Source organism: Urocampus carinirostris, chromosome 3, assembly GCF_059441175.1.
Source record: "Urocampus carinirostris isolate Australia breed hairy pipefish chromosome 3, RoL_Ucar_1.0, whole genome shotgun sequence".
Classification (NCBI taxonomy): domain Eukaryota; kingdom Metazoa; phylum Chordata; class Actinopteri; order Syngnathiformes; family Syngnathidae; genus Urocampus; species Urocampus carinirostris.
The window spans coordinates 45,983,851-46,003,074 of record NC_142351.1 but is presented as its reverse complement, the minus strand read 5'-3'; the positions used below and the strand labels follow the sequence as shown (position 1 = coordinate 46,003,074).

The window sequence follows — 19,224 nt, the reverse complement described above, 5'->3', positions numbered from 1 at the left end:
CTTGGCAATTAAGGGATCCGTAATACTCGCATAGAAGCTGACCCCATTGAAATCAAGTCATGTTTATTTGTATAGCCCTTAATCACAAAGACTCTCAAAGAGCTGCACAGACCACAGATTATTGCGAACTACAGACTGTTATTACACCATTCATGGTCTAAAATCTACATTAGGTCAAAGAAAACCCCAAAAACCTCAACAGGAGGAAAATGAAGAAACCTTAAGAGGGGACCGCACATGAGGTAATCCCTCTTCCAGGATGACCAGGCTGCAATGGATGTTGTAAAAACAATTAATACACAGCTATCATCAACAGGAAATCTATGTCACTCATAAGCTATAGAACATAAGTGTGCTTTAAGCCTAGATTTAAACAGTTCCACTAAGTTTGCAGATGGAATCCCAGAGGGCAGATCATTCCACAGCACCAGACCCCGAATGGAGAACATTCTTCTGTCTGTGGATCTCTTCTTGGCTAAAGGATCACTAGTAGACCAGTATTTTCAAAGCGAAGGCTCCGGACCGGAACATAGGGGGGAATTAAATCACTCCTATCTAGTGAGCAAGTCCATGCATGATTTTGTACACTACCAACAGAACCTTAAAATCACATCTTAAGCTAACAGGGAGCCAATGCAGGTTGGTTAAAATCGGGGTAATGTGTTTAAACATTCTTGACTTTGTTAAAAGCCTCACTGCAAAGTTTTGTACCAACTGCAGGTCCTTGAGTCAAATAACAAATTAATTAGAAGAAAATGTGTACACCAACCTTTGGAAACAGAGAAACCTTCATTATTCTTGGCTTGTGCAATCTTAATAGCCTGCAAACAAACAATGAGCAGAGACACTCCATACTCTCGTTATCTCTGGGCTTCAAACCAATCAAATTCTACTAGAGTTTGATTGAAAAGATGGGAATTCTGACTGTTTTAGAGAAATATTTTTAAATTCAGCTTGGCTAACTAAAGGCAGCCGTCTCTTTCATGTCCCAAATGGCTCTTTAGTTTGTTTTATTGCTTTAATCCCTACATGCACTACTACGATCCCCTGTAAGTACACACCCAATGTAAATATCTTCTGCTTTTCCATGCCCTTACTTTCTTGTGTAAATATTTTGTGTTCATATAAATCCAAATTCTTTTTATCTTTTTATCATATTTAATCTTTTATCTTTACAGTCAAAATGTGTAACTGGAGTGTTACATCCTATTTCGTTGTCACAATATGTTCAACCCATTTTGTAACAATGATAATAAAGGTATATTTGATTTATATTCTACTGTATTACCTTTTATTATGTAACATTCTGCAAGGAATCTATTACAAAGGGGGAGGACAAAAATCATGAATCTACAGAAAAAATGAAACACAAGATGGAGACATATCGTTTGTGAACGACACGACTCTGGGTACTTTACATTTCATCAGCCCTCATTTGCCCTTTCTTTCCGCACTCTATAATTGTAATCGCTATCTAGCTATATGGTTGTCACTATTTTGAGGAGGAAAAGCAGAAAACCACACCTCTAAAAACGGTGTGCGGGACACACCGCTGTTGGCAATTCTGCAGCCAAAGTAACACAACACTTTTACCGTGAGTAACGGTAACGGCGTAGTAACGGTGGAAAAATTATTAGTTAAATTATCTCGTTAGTGAAAAAAATAACCCTGTTATGTATTATTTAAAATTGCATTTTTCCTAACACTGCTTAAATGTAATGTGAATGTGTGTGGTCCAGTCATACACAAGAAAAAAACTGCTGCGTTAAAAAGTGCAAGATACAATTTATAGTGTGTCGATATGATTGTGTGGCCTGGCGGCTAGGTGGTTGCCCTGCAACCCCACAGTTCGGAGGTTCAGGGTTCAAGTCCAGCTACTGCACCCTCCCCGTGTGGAGTTAGCATGCTCCCCCCTGCCTGTGTGGGTTTCCTCCGGGCACTTCGTTTTAATCTCACATTCCAAAGAGCATACATGTATAATTGGCCGTTCCAAATTGTCCCTAGGTGTGATTGAGCAAGTGAGTTGTCTGTCATTGTGTGCTCTGTGACTGGCATGAAACCAGTTCAAGGTGTCCCCTGCCCACTGCCCGAACACAGCTGGGATTGGCTCCTACTAAGCGGTGCAGATAATGAATAGATATAAATAAATATACTTCCGGCGCCGTCACGAATGGCAGCCATTCCAGCAGCTTCCGTGTTATTTTCGCTACTTTTGTGATTTATTGTTTTTGTTTTTTTGCTTACATCTTCAGTGGCTGCCTTGCAATACTTACAATAGCACTTTGGATTACTTTCTATCCTATGGATATGGGTTTTAATGCGCAAAAATGCGTTTATTTGAGGAATCAACTCCTCGACCTGAAGAATTCTCGAGCCGGCGCGGTCCCCCTTTTACCTAACGAGGTGAGGCGACCCTACCGGGGGTGCAGAGCCGGTGCTAAAGTAAAGGCTAAGCGGCTAGCGGCGAAGTGGCGATATAAGCCCTCGGTACCGTCCATAATCATGGGGAATGTCAACTCCCTACCAAATAAGATCGACGAACTGGCTGTGCTTGTGAAAGACATCAAAGCATACAGGGAGTGCAGCTTGCTTTGCTTTACGGAAACGTGGCTCACGTCTAGCATCCCAGACGCTAACGTCGCGCTAATCGGCTTCTGCGCTGTTCGGGCTGATAGAGACACAAAAGTCAGTGGGAAGCGCAAAGGAGGGGGGCTGGCTATCTACGTTAACACGAGGTGGTGTAACCCCGGGCATGTAAAAACAAAGATTTCTATCTGCTGCCGTGATGTCGAACTTTTGGCCGTAAGTCTGCGTCCCTATTACATGCCCAGAGAGTTCGGACACGCCATTGCTGTTATTGTTTACATCCCACCGCGCGCTGATGCGGAAGTAGCGTGTGACGTCATCCACTCCGCTGTGGCAAAGCTACAAACACAACACCCGGAGGCTGCAATGTTAATCTCTGGGGACTTCAACCACGTGACTCTTGATAAGACACTGCCCTCTTTCATCCAGTATGTGGACTGCAAGACCAGGGAAAATAGGACTATTGACCTTCTGTATGCAAACATCAAAAATGCATACAGTGAAAAACCACTGCCTGCCCTTGGAAAAGGAGACCACAACCTCATTCTGCTTAAACCACAGTACAAACCAAAAGTGAGGAGGCTACCAACAACCACACGCTCTTTCAGAAAATGGTCCACCGAGGCTGAGCAGGCTCTGGGAGACTGCTTTGGACGTACAGACTGGGATGTCCTGCTATGGTCCAGCAGTGGGGACATTGAGGAGATGGCAAACTGCACCACTGACTACATTAACTTCTGCATGGACAATGTTGTTCCTATAAAGACTGTACGCTGCTATGCCAACAACAAGCCCTGGATCACGAGCGACATCAAGTGCCTTCTGAACCAAAAGAAGAGGGCCTTTAAAAATGGTGATCAGCAAACGAGTACAGAAGGTGCTCAGAGTCCAGCTCCGGAAAGGGAAGGAGCAGTACAGGAGGAAGTTGGAGAAAAAGCTGCAGAACAACAACATGAAGGAGGTGTGGGAAGGGATGAAAACAATTACTGGTTGCAGCACCAAGCAGGGTGTGGCTGTGGATGTAGATGTGGGGCGAGTCAACCAGTTGAACAACTTTTTCAACAGGTTTGACCACTCCGCCTCATCCTCACCCCTGAGTACTCCAGCTGTCCTTCCCCCTAACCCTCTGGACACTAGCATGGAGGACATCCCCCCACTAAAAATAACTGCAGCCCAGGTGTATGGAGAGCTGAGGAGGCTGCGAACCAGCAAGGCAGCTGGTCCAGATGGAGTATCCCCCCGACTGCTGAAAGCCTGAGCATCTGAGCTGGGAGACCCTCTACAGCGCATCTTCAACCTGAGCCTTGAACAGGGGAGGGTCCCTCAGCTGTGGAAAACATCCTGCATCATCCCAGTCCCAAAGAAATCAAGACCTGAGGAACTCAACGACTTTAGGCCGGTCGCCCTGACATCACATGTGATGAAAACTATGGAGCGGTTGCTGCTGCACCACTTGAGGCTACAGGTCCGTCACGCCATCGACCCTCTGCAATTTGCTTACCAGGAGAAGGTGGGAGTGGAGGATGCTAGAGTATACATGTTACACCGATCCCTCTCTCACCTGGATAGGGCTAAGGGGGCTATGAGGATTACATTTTTGGACTTCTCCAGTGCCTTCAATACCATACAGCCTCTGCTGCTGATTAGGAAACTGACAGAGATGGGAGGTAGCTCACACCTTTTAGAATGGATTACGGACTACCTGACAGGCAGACCCCAGTATGTGAAACAGGGGGGCTGTACATCGGACACTGTGGTTAGCAGCACAGGATCTCCGCAGGGGACCGTGCTCTCTACGTTCCTATTCACTCTGTATACATCGGACTTTAAGTACAACTCTGAGTCCTGCCATGTGCAAAAGTTTGTCGACGACACTGCGATCGTGGGGTGTATCAGAAATGGGCAGGAGGAGAAGTACAGGAAATTGATTCAGGACTTTGTCTGATGGAGCGACGCAAACCACCTGCACCTGAACACCACCAAGACCAGGGAGATGGTGGTGGACTTCAGGAGAACCAGAACTCACCCGGTTCCTGTAACCATCAAAGGAGAATGTGTAGAATTTGTCCAGACCTAAAAATACCTGGGTGTGCAGCTGGACAACAAACTGGACTGGACTGCCAACACAGAAGCTCTATGTAGGAAAGGGCAAAGCCGACTTTACTTCCTCTGAAGGCTGGCCTCCTTCAAAATCTGCAAAAAGCTCCTGAAAATATTCTATGAGACTGTTGTGGCAAGCGCCCTCTTCTGTGCGACAGCGTGTTGGGGAGGCAGCGTCAAGAAAAAGGATGCCTCTCGTCTCAATAAACTGGCTAGGAAAGCGAGCTCTGTTGTGGGCAAAGAGCTGGACAGCCTAACAACAGTAGCTGAGAGACGGGAACTGGAAAAGCTTCGGTCAATCGTGGACAATCCATCGCATCCACTACACAGCATTATCTCCATACAGAAGATCAGTTTCAGCGACAGACTGCTGTCACTGTCTTGTTCTACGGACAGACTGAAGAGATCTTTTCTTCCTCATGCCATGAGGCTCTTTAACTCTACCCGGCAGAGTAAAAGCCCACATTAAACCACACCACCTACATTGCATATTCCCGAATTTTATTGCAATATGTATTCTGTGTAGCAGTATTTAGATATTCTATATAACACGCTACAGTGGGCATGTGCACGTCACACTTGGTATTTGTATATTGTATTTTTTTTTTTGCTTTATTATTGTATTGTTCTCAGCTCAGGGATGCTGCTGGAAATGTGAATTTCCCTTCGGGGATGAATAAAGTATCTATCTATCTAGATGGATGAATGATATTATTGTGATTTACTATGTTTAGACTTATATGTGAATTTATTACAAATTGCTTATTGAGGTTTGAATTATTATTACTGTTACTTTCACACTAAACTGGAAGAGGTTGCTCTAGGCCTGTGATTGATATTTTCAACCTTGCCCTTGGGTGGGGACATGTTTTAGCACAACACCTGTCAGGACCAAAACGGGGACAGGAGTCGCTTGCCTTCCGTTTCTCTGAGTTTTATTGGAAGAAAGCAACGGGCTTCCCCCGCGATCTGGTGATCGCTGGGCGCGGGAAGCAGGTTGCTCCGAACGCGGAAGTGGGACGTCCGTGGCAATCAATGGCGGTGTCGGGAACGGAAAAAAATGGGTCAGGAAAGCAAAAACGTGGTCGGGGTCGTAAGTGAGTCGTAAGCCAGGAGAGGAGAGTAGACGTGGGCGGGGACAAAAAAGGTCGAAAGCCGGGACGGTAGAGTAGACGCGGTCAGGATCAAAAACGGGTCGACGCCTGGGGACAGACAGGAGCAAAAACAGGTTGGAGTCAGGGTCAAAAAAAGGCTTGCCTAGAGTAAACTGAGGTTCGAAGACGGACTGACAAAAGGGGATAGATAGGAATGAGTTCAAATAGGGACTTAGAGCCAATCAGAGTCCGAGGTAGTTGGCGCCCAAGGAGCGAACACAGTTGATGCATATCGGTGATCATGACAACACCGGTACTTTTTAAAAACAACTGAGAGGAGCTGAACAAAAATTGCACCAAAAAGAAAATCATATTCCGCAGATTACAAGCTACAAATATTAAAATATGCAGCCAAAAACAGTAATAGAGACGCAGCAAGGTAGTTTGGAGTTAGCGAGAAGAGGAGGTGACGCGGCTTATTGTCCACCCTACCAAGTTGGGGTGGTTGTTTACCGTTAAAAGTGACACCAAGGATGAAGATTTCATTGTATTTAGTGATTTTGAGCGAAACATCGTTAGATAGTTTATTAATCACGTTTTCTATGCTGCACTTATCTGAGTAACTCTTAATATGTTGTGTCATTACTCACATTGCCAGACATGTCAATCATGTAACGCTAGCATACCGTACACTTATTTTCCATTTTTCTTTTAACTAAGTTTTAAGATGACATGCATGTTTTCTGTGATTTTATCAAATACATTTACCCCAAGAAATGCGACTTATTCTCCAGGTAAGACTTATATATACTTTTTGACTGGTGCGACTTATACTCCAGAACGACTTATAGTCAGGAAAATATGGTACATCTTGCTTAGCTGGACTTTTTAATGTTGTGCTTCATACCCTTCAGCTTGTGTTAATCCAGTCATCTGTGAAGCTTCCTTGTTTGCCAAGTGTTGTATCGAGTCACGACTGATTGTTTGGGTCCGGCTCTGCAGCAGCTCGCCTGGATCCAGTTGATAGAGATGATTTTCCTTGGTTTGCTACCCTCTCGATTTGAGGCATTTTTGGTCAGTGCAGACTTGCAAATAGAGATATAATCAGAACTATATCAAACACTTTTGTTTTAGCTGTTGGAAGATGGTAGGGAATGCAATACTTCAAAAGAAAGGGAGCGTATACTGTATGAAGCAACTGTAATTTATAAAAGAAACATGTACAGTAATCTCTTGGTGTTACTAAAAGGTCCTGTAATAGTCAAAACTTGTAAAGTAGAAACCTTTATTTATTGATTGATTTGTTAAATAGCATTATTTTACTTTATTTTTTTATTCTAGTTTACATTTAAACCAAAGAACAAACCCAATTAACAAGTATTTGTTTAGCAAAAAAAGTACTGTACTTTATAAACATTATTTTCTGTACTGTCTGTTATCAATTTAGAAATAATCCTTCTCCTTAATTGCACAATTCTATTGAGGACACGATCCCCTTTACTTCATAGGATACTTTGTCGGTATTTTGGAAACCTGCATTTATTACATTTCTTGGCAGACCAAAATAATATTTATTTAAATATAGCCGCAAAAAAAAACCTAAAAAGCTTTATGTAAAGCCTAAGTTTCTTAAAAATTAAACTGCGACAAGCCCTTGTTTGGAGGTTTGTTCAAGTTGAACCTTTTGTTAGTGTGTCATCAGTTTCAAACATGGGTCAGTGCAATTTATAGGTATACAACACTTGGTATTGATTCCCAACGCAACACTATTTTCATTACTTCATTAATATTTTTATTTAATGGACAAAAAATGATAGCCGGATTAATCTAAATTATTTCAGTTAATTTACAACGAGGCATCTATATTGACTGGCATCTGGTCATAGCATGGCTTTAAAATTCTGATAGTGAACATTACGTCACCACGTGCTTGCCCAAAGAGTTTTGGTTCATAAACAATAGTGCTTTATTTTCAAGCTGTTCTCTTTTTCACTTAGTTGTCATTATTTTATTTCATAGTGTCACTATTAATAGCTTGGTTACATTCTCTTTGTGCAGGACCAAAGGTGGTGAATTTGCTTTCAAGTCACAGCTTCATTCATGTAGTCATTTTCAGTTTTTTTTAAACGATTGTGTCGGTGTATCGTTTTAGCTCATGACTCATGCAATTGCAGGATTTCACCCCCTCCCATCACATGAGGACATCCATCGCTTATGGACTCTTTGCACATGACACAAAGAGGCATTTGAAACGTGGCGGGGTATTCTATAGATTGCATTAGACCGATGAACACACTAATGTTGGACCGGTGCGGACATTTAAATGTGAGAGCAAGAGAAGTGGTGGGAACCATAAAAAGATGCGGGTGTGGGGGTTTAGAGGAAGGGGAGGGTGCACAGACATATGCTAGTGGAAGAGAGTCCACTGTTAAGAGATAATGCTGTAAAACCTCGGTAGTAAATTAAAACCATGGAGTGCACAGAGGAAGCCCCTTTGATGCTTTCAAACCCAAATAAAGAAATCTTCACTTAACGACGTGGTCGGGATCAAAACCGTGTCGTAAGCTGGGACGGGAGAGCAGACGTGGTCTGGATCAAAACGGGTCGTGGCCGGAGACAAATGGGAGCAAAAACGGGACAGGTGGGAGTCAGGGTAAAAAAAAAAGGCTTGCCTAGTATACACGAAGATTCGCAGACGGACTGATAACAGGGGATTGACAGGACTGGGTTCAAATAGTGACAGGGAGCCAATCAGAACCCGCAGCAGTTGGCGCCAAATGAGCGGGCACGGGTGATTCACATCGGTAATTATGACAAGTGGTTGATTTTTTTTGTCTCAACTTACATTTGTTGCAGAGTGTGAGATAGATAGATAGATAGATAGATAGATAGATAGATAGATAGATAGATAGATAGATAGATAGATAGATAGATAGATAGATAGATAGATAGATACTTAAAACTATAAATGTAAATTGATAGCCTTTTAAATATTTATAATTAAATCTTATAATTATTGTTCTCATTCATGATAATTTGCGCATAAAAAGAAAAGTTATTTGCTGGAGACTGTTACCCAAGATATACTTCAGCGTGTTTGGCCTGAGCTGGATTAACTATTTGAGCTATGCAGTTTCTCAGGTGGTGAGCATACTAAACATTTGAGAAATCCTTCACATAATCCACATGCTTTGTAATTTTTCATTTAGATTTAGAAGAATAAATTGTATGAGGTTCAGCATCAATATTTATTTTATTTTATTTGCCTTAATTGTTAACTTTGTGTGATATTTTCATCTCAAATAATATACGTTTTTTAAAATACAGTAATTTAAAAAGATAAAAACAGTAATATTTTTTTGTTTCAATTCCCCTCCATCCACTTCCTTATTCTATTTATACCAAAAAGAAAATGCTGGAGTAGGAGGGGGCACGGGAGACCTATTAGTTCTGTTTCTATGGTAACAGCTGCTCGGTCGCCATAAGAGCTGGAGGCCCAAAGATATGGCTTTGTGCATGTACAGTACTTATGTGTGTGACTGTTTGCACCCGCAGTGGGTTGCATTAAGACAAGGTATGGCCAGTTGTTTAGCTGCCGGCTTAGGTTGGTCGCCTGATGGACACACACAGTGTCGGTCTTCCCACTTGACAGGGGGCAGTCATTGCTTGGAACTCAATTATGTCAGTTTTAGATCAGGGGTGCCCAATATGTGACAGTGCGGGTAGATCTTGAGGCAATGAAGGAATCTCCGTTCGTTTGGTTGGAATGAATGCTTATTAAGTGATCATCGTGCAGGCAAAACACAACGCATTGTTCTCTTGAGAACAATATGGCTACCGCCCCAACAGCAGTGCGAGAGAGGCACGATGGGAAAGCAGCCACAGCCAAGTCCACTTACAAGGCAACCTCGATGAGTGCGTAGCATTAACCTATCAACTTCTCACTATAAAATATGTCAATTGATTGACATACTTGGCATCCAACCTTACATCTGAAGATTTCTGACACAAGGGTCATCAAGCATGCGCATAAAACCCAGCCAAAAACGTTAGAGTTTCTTTAGCAGTCTATGTTATGGAGTTGCCTGCTTAGCCTCCAATTTATTCACAGTCATTAACTGCTCAACTGAGTGTTTTTAACCAATCTGACTAACACGCTGAAAGATCTCATCGCAGAGCCGCAAGTTGAAGACAAAAACGTCGTCAATATGATAAACTCAGTTAATTGTTTGAAAAATACCGAATTTCTCCTTAAAGCTGCTGCTCAGTGATTTGAGAAACTTCAAGAACTTTGTGTCAGAGCTGGAGACTTAACAGAAGACGTACCTGCAGCTTTGCACTGTGCGCTACACAGAGCACATTAAAAATTGTCTGTCAGAGATTGAAAAATACTTCCAGGACTTTGTTTTACTGGAGCCAGTAATCACATTCATGTGCTACTATTTTTAGGATGATGTTGAGGTTGATTCACTGTCATTCAAAATTGAAGCACTGTTTCACCTGAACTTTTCTGAATTGGAAGATGAGATTTTGAGACTTTAAACTGACATTGAGCTCAAGTCCATGGCTCATGGACAGTTCTGGGACTTATGCACAGAAGGAACGTACCTCAACATGACAAAATGTGCTACCTAATTGATTGCATTTTTTCGAATTTACGTGTTTATGTTTGTCAGCTTTTTAAATTTATTTTTATTTTTTATCATTTATTATGAACTCCAAATACCGTTCCACCTTGACTTATGAAAATTTGGAGGTGTGCTTGAGGCTGGCTGGCAGCAGCTACTGTACCGGCTATGTATCCCTGGCTGATCCCATTCAGTGCAAGTCATCAGGGTAAGGTAATTATGAATAAAGATTCTGGGTTGTATACCATTTTCGGGCTCATGAAGTAATGCAAGACACATACACAAACATTTTTAAAATAAACCATATTCAATAGGCTTTTTTTTACTTACAAAAGTTTTGTATTTTCATATTGGGTGGATCACTTTGACATGGCCATTTTATAAGTAGCTCACATGCTGAAAAAGTGCAGGCACCTCTCTTTTACATTTTAGTTATTTTATGGATAGCACTCTTTGCTGTCGTGTTATGAGGCACAGTCAGATCTCCAAATAAATGAACTACTGTAGAGATTATTCACCATTTGATAGGCAACATTCTGAGGTCTTCTTAAAAAAAGTTGAAATTTAAACATTTTATCTATTAAGTACTGAATGTGTTAACAATAGCCAACTGATTTCAAAGAGCTTTTGCTTTATCTTTCACTGCTTTTATCTTACATTTATCAGAGCAGTTTGGGGAGGAAAACATTAGGTTCGAGGAATGGGCGTTGAGGGGAGTGCTGGAGAGTGAGGTCCTTCTCTTTCATCTTTTTTTTTTGTCTTTGCTTTTGAGTAATGAGAGGTTTTTTTCGAGTCCAAATGCCAACCCAAACCCCAAGAAACATGAAAAAGGAAGAGTTTATTGAAACCCGTCTAAGAAATGAATGTACCTGCATGCGGGAGGAGTGAGGGATAGTGCATTCCTATCGGCTAGTACATTGTTAGATTCATTATTTAGATGAGGGGTTGGTGTAACCTGTGCAGTCCTTTGAGACATTTTGCGATTAAGGGCTATACAAATAAATGTGACTAGACTTGAATATCTGCGTAGTTTTATGTTTGATGATGTTCACTTGGGTACGCCAATAACAATTTTTGTACAGGGGATGAAACGTACATATAAACAGATTTCATCTCGCCCATTCAGGCTCTAATCCTGATCATCTCATACACTGGCAGCGGGGGACAACGTCCCCGTAGACTCCTGCACTGCTACATAAAATGAGAAGCACAAAATTCACTGCAAGTAGGGGAAAAAAACTAAGAAAATCCTGAAAACATTATTTGTGCTGTTTTTTTTGCTGAATAAAATAAACTTGTTATTTTTAGTCTACATAGTTTGTCTAGCTGTTAGTAAATATGTAGGTGCCCTGATATGTTTGTAAGCTTTATTATCACTTAATAAGGATAATTGCAGTTATTAATAAGGGGAGCAACTGGCCTATGTATTCAACTATCTGTGATGTGTGTTTGATAGAAATTTGCTAAGGGACAGACTCTGCTGGACATGGTGTGCGGCCATCTGAACCTGCTGGAGCGGGATTACTTCGGTTTGACATTCTACGATCCCGATAACGCTAAGGTCTCACACAACGCACTCACAAATGTCGTCTGTGTTCCACATTCCTGCGTGGATATCGCATATCCTCCCATGTTTACTTGAGCTTATTGCCACAAATATGTTAGTATGTGTTTGTTATTATTGTTTTGCAATAGTGGATTTTTTGGGCTTCGACTGGTCGAATGTCAATTGCAGGCACATGTAGAAAAGTATTTGGAAAGATTGCTCATTTATCAACAATGTAGACCACGGGTAGGCAAACTAAAGCCCAGCAGCATTTGAATACGGTCTACCTAATGAAAATTGTTAAAAGAAAGATTATATCGAACACTCCTGGCAAACATTCAAATGACTGGCTAAATTTTTTTAGTACTTGCTTTGTTGTTATCATGCATTTGAATTGAATGCCCTTATTGTCAAGAATATTAATGTTGTAAAATAGTGTATGTTAAGAGATTAAACAAGCCAATCAATAATAAACATGTAATAAAGACCTTCAAGTAAATATAAAATAAAAGACTGTCGGAATAAATAGGCAGAAATATTTAAAAAGTAGTCCTCAGAGACTGGCCTAAGTTATAATAAAAGTGTAATGAAAGAAAAGTGCATTGTAGAAGCATTGCAATAAAAATAGTGTAATGACATTTAGCAACGACAAAAAACTAGTAGTAACAAAAATATTTCCTTGATAAGTTGCAAGATGTACATATGTTTATAGTTTAGCGCAGTCGTTAAGAGTGAAAAAAGTATTCATTTATAATTTAGAATTGATAATTTATAATTTTTTATTTTTAGTTTATAATTCATAATTTTTAATTGATAATTTATTATTTATCAATAAAATTATCAAATTTTATGGCAAAGAACCCTTCAGGACTAGCCCTATTGCCTTTTGAGGTTTTTAATCTAAATTACCCTACTGAGGATAAGCGATGCAGCTAATGAGATGAGATGAGATGATCAAATTGCTTATTTAGTTAGATAATATATTAATTTGCATTGATTCCTTTTGATTAAATTTTTTTTCTTTAAATAAAAAAAAATAATATCCCTGAATTTCAGGCCGTTGTTTGTTGTGCGCATAAGAAACAATAGCATCCTTCAAGGGTGTTGGTTCTGGCTGCTTAGAGTGGTCGGTGATCGGGAGCTGTGGTATCCAATTTGGCCACCGGTGGGCGTTAAACACCCCACCAAAGCAGACCCCACCAAAGCATAGTATACAAGTAGGCTATTCAACTAATCACCTGAAGCATATGCTCTCGTTCTGCCAATTCCCAACACTCAACCAAAGAAATTGCTCTAGGTATTTCGCTAGATTTGTTGGGTATTTCAAGTTTTTTATGTGGCTTTTCATGATAATGTGTCTCAACAATAAACATACATTGTTTACTGAGCTTCCATTTAAAGTATAATTCAGCAATTTACAGGCAAAACGGGGTCTGTTGGTGTGACACCTTGATCATAAACTGTAGTTAAAATAGTGTCCTATACTGTACATACTGGACCGAACCCAGTCGAACAGCGACTCCTGCTTCAGCCTTACGAGTGCAACAATTGGTTCACATTTGACAGCACATTGAATATTTGCGCCAGTTCTGCTTTATCTGTGCATGCACGCATGTGTATGTGAGCCATATGTTCCTGAACCCTAATGTAATGTCTACTTTTTTTCTCAACAATAATTTACTAATGTATTTATTTTGAACATACCCATCTTAAAAACAGTTTTCACATGCACTTAACAGCACCCAAATCTCGTCTACCTTCAGATCTAAAATAAAAGATCTGTTGATAGTGGGTGATTTTAAGGGAATTACACATTGTAAACATTTCGGATTTAGATTTAAAATAGGATAATCAAGCCCTTTTTGGATGAGGATTTTTTTACTTTAAAAAAAACACAATCGAAGCTGCTGTTGACATTAAACAGAGCCAGATACATTTGATGAATCAACCCAGTTCTCATCATTTTGAAGAAGCACTATTGAAAGCCAATTTATTCATCAAGCAGCAGTGCTTAAATTAGCTCATAAGAATAAGGCTTTGTGGGAGTTTGCTGAAGTCATATCGTTCAAAAAACTTTTCTCTCCTTTTTTATCTTTTAGCATTGGTTGGATCCATCCAAGGAGATTAAAAAGCAAATACGAGGTAAAAGCACAAGACAGAGACTTTTTTCACATGTGCTGTGCGGATGTGTATGTGTGTGTGCATGAGTATAGCTGATTAAAATTGGCAGCATGCATAAAGTAGCTCACTTTAAATGATTTTTTTGGGAAACAGAAGCAAATATTTCATTTCAAACGTACTGGCACAGAATACAAAGGAGCTGATGGAAAGATACGGTTAATTTGTTTGAGTGGAGAGGATTGAGGGTCAAGAATGCAAGGTGAAGGTTCTACAAAGTTACGTTTAGTTTACAGGAGCTGTAAAATTGAGCTTTTTATCTCTTTCCATGCAAGCTTCTGTGTTTCATCCCTGTCAACCTTAGCTAATTGCTCCCTGTACTAATAACTGGACTTCGGCTGATAATAAACCTTACAAACACAATGCAACACCTATTTATTCACAACAAGACAGACTATGTAGAATACAGCAACAATATTAGCAATATACAATGACGTTGTCTGCTACTAGTCATCGAGACCATCTAGATTAATGGTGAAATGGGCAAGACGAGATCTGTCTAACAAAAAACGATTACAAACTCTTCACGTCATACACAATTTAAATGATCACTAAAACGTATAAAACCATTATTCGGCTACTATTGAACGTGAAGGATGACCGTGAAAGGCTACCAATCAGAAACACATTTCCCAAATTACAAATTGGCCCACATCATCTTTTATTATATGTCGTATTCAAATGGTTTGTAGGAATTTAAACGTTTGTTACGCTCTGTTGCCTTCAGCTGGCTTAAAGTCATGATTGATGCCCCAGTGAGGTTATTCATGATGCACAAAATTAATGTTTTACATGTTTTTCATTACATATAATAGAGAAAACATTGTAACTTGTAGGGACACTTACAACGACGCACGCCACCTTTAATAAACAATGATTTATTATTGACCTGACTGTTTACAAAATCTAGTTTTTAACTGGCAAACTATGGCTGGGTGGCCACATACAGCCCACCAATCCAAACTGTTAAATACTTAATGGTAACATTCTTGTCCTCATTGGTCCTTCGTCGGGCCCCATAAAAACATTGCGCTTATAGGCAACATTCAAATAACTGCCATTTTACTGTACATTACTTATTCAATTGAATTACCCGTAATTAATAACACACATTTGAACAAGCCCCGTTTGTATTTGGAGTTTTTAAATGTAAATTCTCAAATTTAGTGTTTAGAAATATTACACTTTTTTGCCTAAATTATTTGCATACAGAGTTTTTATTTATAAATACATGTATTTGTTTTAAAACTAAATTGGCTGAATTGGTCCGTGTATAAGCAAATTTACATTCATATGTAACTTATGCATGCTTTGCAAAAAAGAACAATTGGATAGGCTCACGGTTTCTTGTTTTCAAACGTATTGCCAATGTATTAGATTTAATAAGACAATAAAAATAGAATAGTCCGCATTTCCCCCTCCTGGCCCAGCCCCGATTTTATATTTTTAAACAATTTCAGACATTGAATCCAAAATTTACCAATACAACCTAAAAAGCCCAACAAGGGACAATTGTTCCAATGGTGACTATTTTACTTTCAAATAAATATTACAAGATTTGTTGCTTGAATGTGCTCAACTGTCCATGTCTATAATCTGTTCACAGTTGGCGCTTGGATTTTGGGGTTTTCTGTTAAATTCTACCCTCCCGATCCATCAGTGCTCATTGAAGACATCACCAGGTTGGTTGGAATTCCTTTATAGCAATCGAGACAAAAGAGCCTGGCAAAACATGCCTTCAGGATCCAAAAGAAACTTAGGAACTGCCCACAAAGACTTTTTCAGGAAATTAAACCTCTAATTGATCATTATTATCTCAGCCCTAAAGAAAGTAAGAACATTATTTCCATAGCATTTGATAGCTTACATCTGTGGCTTTCTCATAAAGCTACGTTGATTATTATAAACCCACTACACATATTAAAAGTCGCCGAAGGAAATCCAATAAAAACAAATAAGATAATGTATGAATAATACAAGTGCTCCACGTTCTTTTTTGTTTGATATATTGTCAGTGCATCTTGTTTATAGATTTATTTTACCTGCATGTTCAAATTTTAATACTTAATAACATACATGAAATAATAATAATGTGCAAGCCGGCGCCACATTTCAATAAAAAGACAAGTTATGGTCGAATTTCCCCCTGGCAGTTATGCGCACTGAACTCGGTCGAAAAAGGACTGGGATGAGAGTGTATTTACCTTCGAAACAGAAACATGCATGTGTTGTCGAATGGTACAGATACACCGAACACAAAATCTCACCCTGGCGACAACCTCTCTGACCTGTTGCCCACTGTTAGGCACTACAGGTCCCTTAAAACAAAGACTGACAGGCTCAGAGACAACTTCTTCCCTATGGACATTACCACCCTAAACAAGAGCAATGTAAACTATATATCTTTCGACTCATTTGGGGATTTTTTTTGTTGCTGCTAAATGTTCTTGCACTTCTTTTCATTGCACTGATGTTACAATGCACTATCCTTTCATGGCTCTAAAAATACTAGTCTCCAAGCACTACATTGTACATATTTTTTCCCTATTTTAATCTTATTTTTCTTGTCAAAGTCTTTATTACATGCTTACCCATGTCTAATCTTGTTGCATACAATGTTTCACAATGTTGATATCAATGACAAAGAGGACAATTTAATTCAATACGGGTTTAGATTTTGCATCACGCGATAAGGAAGATAAGGCCACAAACTTACCAGATACTGTAGTATGAAAACGTTTTGGCAACCCTGAACATTTTCAAGACTTTCCTCTATAAATTACTAGTTTATAAGTACTGGCAATGTTGTTAAAGTTGAAAATCGCATGGATTTCAGCAAATATCAGCAAATACCAACTCTCTTCTTGCGGGCCTAATTCGTTCCAGAATCGTGTATGTGGCTCGAATTGCTTATGGAACGAGCGTATTTTCCTGATATGAAATAATTAAAAACTAATTGGTCGGCCCCTGTCCAGGATGACCAGGGTGCAATAGATTTTGCATTGGGTAACAATACAAGAAACATATTAAACATCAATAAAAAAAAACAAAAAAACATCAGAAATATGTATAGTGAAAGTGGATGACAGTAACTATGCCTCGAGCCTATAAATTTGTCTAAAACTTCCATGACGGCAACAACAGCTTAAACCTGTAAAGTTGTCCAAAAGTCCATGACGACTAGGAGCAGTCCCAGAGATACCTGTCAATTTATATGTTATTCACCTATTTTATACGTTTTTTTTGTTTATCTCACATTGGGTACACTGTATAAGTATCTTAATACGGGAACATGTTTTTTGTCTTGCCCATTTCGGCTCTAATCTGGATCGTCTCTTGTCACTGGTATCAGACGATATGTCATGGTAGACTATTAATATTGCTGTATTCTCCATAGGTTTTTTATTTTGCTGTGAGTAGGTGTCGCATTGTGTTTTTAAGGTTTATCATTGGTAATAAGGGACACTTACAATCATTAAAAAGGGAAACAATTGGCAGAGATTGTCTGCTAAAAGATTGAGAGACTGTTAATGATACGTAAGCACTTACTGTACACTTAAAATTAAAATTACTGTAACTTCAAATGAACATACACAAAATCGTTTTTACAGCACATTTTCTTTGTCTGTAGTAGCCTGCATGTGCAAACTGGACTAGTGGATGCTGGCAGTAAGCATTCACGAGCAGTGAGCGGTCTTTAATGGTAGCGTCTGGAACTTCTCATTGCTGGATTTTTCTACACATAGCGTGCAAATTATTGCCTTTAGAGATGTGAGGTCGCATGGCAGATTCATGTATTAAAATGTACCACTGTACAAAAATCGGTGAAGAAGTAGAGGTTGCGCAGGGGCTTGATACTTTAACAGACATTTATGCAGAGGAACGGCTGCAACGTTCTTGAATGGCCATTTCAGTCCCCAGACATGAATATTATCGGTATGATTTCAAGCGGGGAGTCCATGCCTGGAAACCATCAAAGCTGACTGAACTGGAAATGTTTTGGAAAGAAGAATGGTCAAAGAAATCCTCTACCAGAATTCAAACCCACATTGGAAGCGTTTGATATTTCTGCAAAAAGAGTAACTTTTAAAAAATAATGTAATTTTTCTGGTGGGGTAGCTAAATGTATGCAACTGCATACATCTGTTTAAGCAATTATTGCAAACTTTCTGTAGATTCTGTAAGATTAAACTCACTTCTCAAATATCAGTGCTTTATGTGCTGTATGATATATTTAACTGGATTTGCTAACTCGCCAACCAATGATTTATAAAGTAAAACCTGGAAAAACGTTTTCATACGACTATAGCTTTCCCCTCATCTAAAATGCCTGGCTGTTGTGTTGGTGGTGCTTATTTTACATGAGTTGCTTGTTTTTTAACTTTAATGAACACACGCATCATAAAAACAGCCACGTTGCCTTTTTTATTAGCTCGGTTGCCATGTGGTACAACAAGAAATTATATCGACACAACGAAAGAAGGGGGATGGAAAAGTACAGCTCCTGGAAAATCAGACTGTAAATTCCAATCATAATTTATTTAGATTTTTATGTACTTTACATCAGGATAATTAAATGAGCAATCGTGCCAAAGATCATTTGTGAATTAAGTCAGGCAATTATATTATGATCCTTGTCGTGAGTTTTATCACAAAACTGAGAAAACTGCGATAAGATAAATTATGTAACTTTAGGAAATATTAACATTCTTTCGTTAGACACATAATGTTTGGGAATGTTAAAACTAGAGCTGTACGTAAGGTTGTTTCATCAATGGAAGAATCTGTCGATTAATTTTTTGATAAATCAAAAGATTTGACTTTTTTTTAATCCATTTTTGATTACCTCCTCTATTCAAATCCGTTTTAAAAATATTCTATGATATAATACAATAAAATATTTATGTGTTTGTCAAATAGCCTAAATCTAAACAAAATTACATACAAAGGTTTGCTATTCACCTGCAAATACATATATATATATATATATATATATATATATATATATATATATATATATATATATATATATATATATATATATATATATATATATATGCAAAAAAAGCAACATCAGTGGAGAATGTGAGTA

At 39.1% G+C, this 19,224-nt stretch overlaps 1 protein-coding gene across 6 annotated transcripts in view; it reads left to right on the top strand.

The window, feature by feature from the left end:
- Positions 1-19,224, top strand: part of LOC148369841 (band 4.1-like protein 1) — an 83,955-nt gene that overhangs the window by 34,175 nt on the left and 30,556 nt on the right. For all 6 annotated transcript variants that reach the window (XM_088332056.1, XM_088332054.1, XM_088332055.1 and 3 more), the window contains exons 4-6: positions 11,865-11,969; positions 14,054-14,096; positions 15,739-15,814. In XM_088332056.1, the coding sequence (XP_088188182.1) occupies positions 11,865-11,969; positions 14,054-14,096; positions 15,739-15,814 (224 nt within the window). The remainder of the gene's footprint in view (positions 1-11,864; positions 11,970-14,053; positions 14,097-15,738; positions 15,815-19,224) is intronic.